Source organism: Sinocyclocheilus rhinocerous, unplaced genomic scaffold, assembly GCF_001515625.1.
Source record: "Sinocyclocheilus rhinocerous isolate Xijiao unplaced genomic scaffold, SAMN03320098_v1.1 scaffold957, whole genome shotgun sequence".
Lineage (NCBI taxonomy): Eukaryota > Metazoa > Chordata > Actinopteri > Cypriniformes > Cyprinidae > Sinocyclocheilus > Sinocyclocheilus rhinocerous.
The window spans coordinates 925,905-929,199 of record NW_015649405.1 but is presented as its reverse complement, the minus strand read 5'-3'; the positions used below and the strand labels follow the sequence as shown (position 1 = coordinate 929,199).

General features: G+C 37.5%; 1 protein-coding gene across 1 annotated transcript in view; it reads right to left on the bottom strand.

Moving 5' to 3' along the window:
• Positions 1-3,295, bottom strand: part of LOC107710554 (chloride channel protein 2-like) — a 38,054-nt gene that overhangs the window by 9,158 nt on the left and 25,601 nt on the right. The window contains exons 16-18 of the mRNA XM_016515359.1: positions 1,923-2,101; positions 1,147-1,255; positions 979-1,025 (exon numbers count right to left, since the gene is read on the bottom strand). Coding sequence (XP_016370845.1) covers positions 979-1,025; positions 1,147-1,255; positions 1,923-2,101 — 335 coding nt within the window. The remainder of the gene's footprint in view (positions 1-978; positions 1,026-1,146; positions 1,256-1,922; positions 2,102-3,295) is intronic.

The following is a 3,295-nucleotide window of genomic DNA, read 5'->3' as shown; positions in this document are numbered from 1 at the left end:
GTTCACCTCCCGGAGCCGTGTGAGACACTTTTTATTATGGATGGATGCGCTTTATTTCACTTCTTTTGGACTGATGAACTGCAACACCCGCTGACTGCCATTAAACAGCTTGGAAAATCAAAAACAATTTTTAATATAACTCAAGATTGGATTCATCTGAAAGAAGGAAGTCATATACGCCTAGGATGGCTTGAGGGTGAGTAAATAATGGGCTAATTTTCATTTTTGGGTGAACTATCACTTTAAAGTTAGGAAGAATTTAATTTTAAAAAACTTAAAGTAAGTACATGGTTCATTACAAAAACACGACTCTTCGAGTGCTAAGGCTTTGGCAAGAACTGCTATTCAATCATTCAGAACAAAAGCTTGTCATTTTCTTTTTACGAAGAAATAAGATGTTCTTAAGAATATATTTGAGAACTACTTTTGAATTTTTTAAAAATTGCATTTAGGAATATTCTGACAAATTTAGTTTAGGACATTTCTTAACTTCTTTCTTAAAAAGATTTTTGTGAATCCGACTCCTGATCTGTATTTAAGTCCAATTCAAAAAATCAGATCCGCTCAGCATTCCATAGTAAATGCCACATGTGAGTGTAAAGAGTGAATTTGGATATTCTGCAGCACAAATGTTGAATAAAAATCCATGAAATCTAATTTGACTTGAATCAAACATCAGGTTTTTTATTCACATATTTATGTGCTTTGAATCACATTTGTCCAAAATGTTTAAAATAGGAGATAACTAAACAGAAGCGAGTCGAATACGGCAAAAGATAGGCCTGTCTGAACAAAGCCTAAGACAGGCACTAAAACATTTAAAAAGTAACAAACAAGATGTTTAGGCTAATTGTTAGGCTGGTTTGGCAGATGGTTCCTCCTTAGTCTCTCGTCCCATATTCAGTCTCTGGGCACCTGTAAAATCTACAGCTACACAAGTGCCACGTATCACCCACGATCCCTAGAGAGCCATCGTACCTCTACTAGCTCCTTCACAGGTTCCCCAGAGGAGAGGTTTGGAGAGCCTGCAGAAGAGGAGTGATTAGATTAGCACAAGATGGGTGCGTACCAGGGGGTCGCAGACAGTTCGCAACACGACATACATGAGTAGGAGTTGAAATGTGTGAGTAAGTGTTATATACACACTATTCAGTGACTCTGTGTTGCTGATTGCAGACACCGTCTTCAGAGCAGACTTGAGGGGGATCTGGGAGTTAGTCAGTGTGGGGCTGTAGGAGGACTCTTCAGTGGAGATCTGGAGAAAAACAGTCTGTTAGATCCACTTATAAGTAAGTTTGATTACTAACACAGGCTTCACATACTCCCAGCTGTATTACTGAACTCAGAGATGACAGCCTGCCGGGAAGGAATTCTTTGGGATGAAACAGAAAACATGAAGAAGAAAAAAAACACCTGACGGCGATCTGACAATCCTATATTCTTCTTGAGGAATAAACAGACAACTGGGGAACACAGACTCCAAAAACAATGTCAGATTAACATTGAACATAATTAAAGAAATACTTCACCCAAGATTGAAAATTATGAAAATAATTATTGGCTTATGTGGCCAAAATGTTAATATCAATGCATCCCTAACAGCTTTTTGCCATTTAAAACCTGGTGCAATCTGAAAGTGCATATGAGATTTCAGTTTCACAGAAAAATAGCATTCAGGCTTCGAACAACATGTGACAACTATTTGAATTTTTGGTTGATATATTCCTTTAGCCTACAGTAATTTTTGTAGTCTAAACTACCATTAAAAAGTCTGATGTCAGTGCGTCCTTGCTGAATAAAACTATTAATTTCTTTAAAATAAAATAAAATAAATAAATAAATAGTAACACTTTGGTTTATGAGCCAGTTCTCACTACTAACTAGTGTAATTAACACTAGCGTCTTCTCTCTGAAGTTCATACCAGGAAACGTACGCCATGACCAGTCCTGGGGGGAGAGTCTTGGGGGAAGGTGGGCACATGGGTGCCATTGTCCTGAGCACGTTCCCTCAAGTACTCCAGCCTGCGAGCTTGGCTGAGCTGCTGCGAGAGCAGGGACTGCAGCTGGGAGCGCTCCATAGAGCCCAGCAGGATCATGGACTCTGGAGCCAGGTGGGGACACAGGCAAGGGAGACAGCAGAGAGACCAGAAAGAGAGGGAAAGAGAGAGAAGTGAGAGAGACACAGCGGGATAGCTGGAGGAATGGGGGATAGCAAAGGGAAATGGTGGGAGGGCGGGAAAGGAGATGGAGAAGGTAAAGAATGTGTCTGTCACAGGGTATGAGGTGGAATTGTGGGATTACATTTCCAACTGTGAGCTTTCATTTGGGAACATCAAGAAAATGTCTGGAAAAGAAACTGTACTAAAATCAGTAAAACGTCAAAAAATATTTACAGCCTCATTTTTACACACTTATTTACTTGTATTTTTCTTTTTCTAGCACACTGTCCATTTTTAAGCCTCATTTTCTCTGTTTCTCAAATTCATTCAGAAGCTCATTTCCTTTCCAGGCATCTACATCTGTACACTTCTAGTTTTCAAGCAATATATTAACTCAAAATTGTTATTAGGCATATTTTACACATTTAAAAAATCTAGATATAAACCTTGAAATAAACAAATGTCTAGGATTCTGAAAACATTTAAAACAAATAAAAGCTTTAAAAAAAATTATGCAAAATGTTTCAGATTCTACACTAATCAAATAATTAAAATGATGTGACTCTTTGTACAAATGGTCAGATGTTCTTCTGTAGGCCAGGTGCTCTCTGGATTATTTCAAAATCTTCAGTGTCACATAATCATTCAGAAATCAGTCTAATATACAGATTTGGTGCTCAAGAAACATTTTGTATAATTATACAGCGGGTAAAATAAGTATTGAACATATCACCATTTTCTCAGTAAATATATTTCTAAAGGTGCTGTTGACATTAAATTTTCACCCAGATGTCGATAACAACCCAAGTAATCCATACATACAAAGAAAACAATACAAATAAGTTCAGAAATTAAGTTCTGTGTAATAAAATGGAATGACCCAGGGAAAAAGTATTGAACACTTACGCATACTGAAATTTATTTAATACTTCATACAAAAGCCTTTGTTGGTAATGACAGCTTCAATACGCCTCTTGTATGGAGAAACTAGTTGTATGCATTGCTCAGGTGTGATTTTGGCCCATTCTTCCAAACAGTCTTCAAATCTTGAAGGTTCCATGGGCCTCTTCTATGAACTCTAATCTTTAGTTCTTTCCATAGATTTTCTATTGGATTCAAGTCAGGTGATTGGCTGG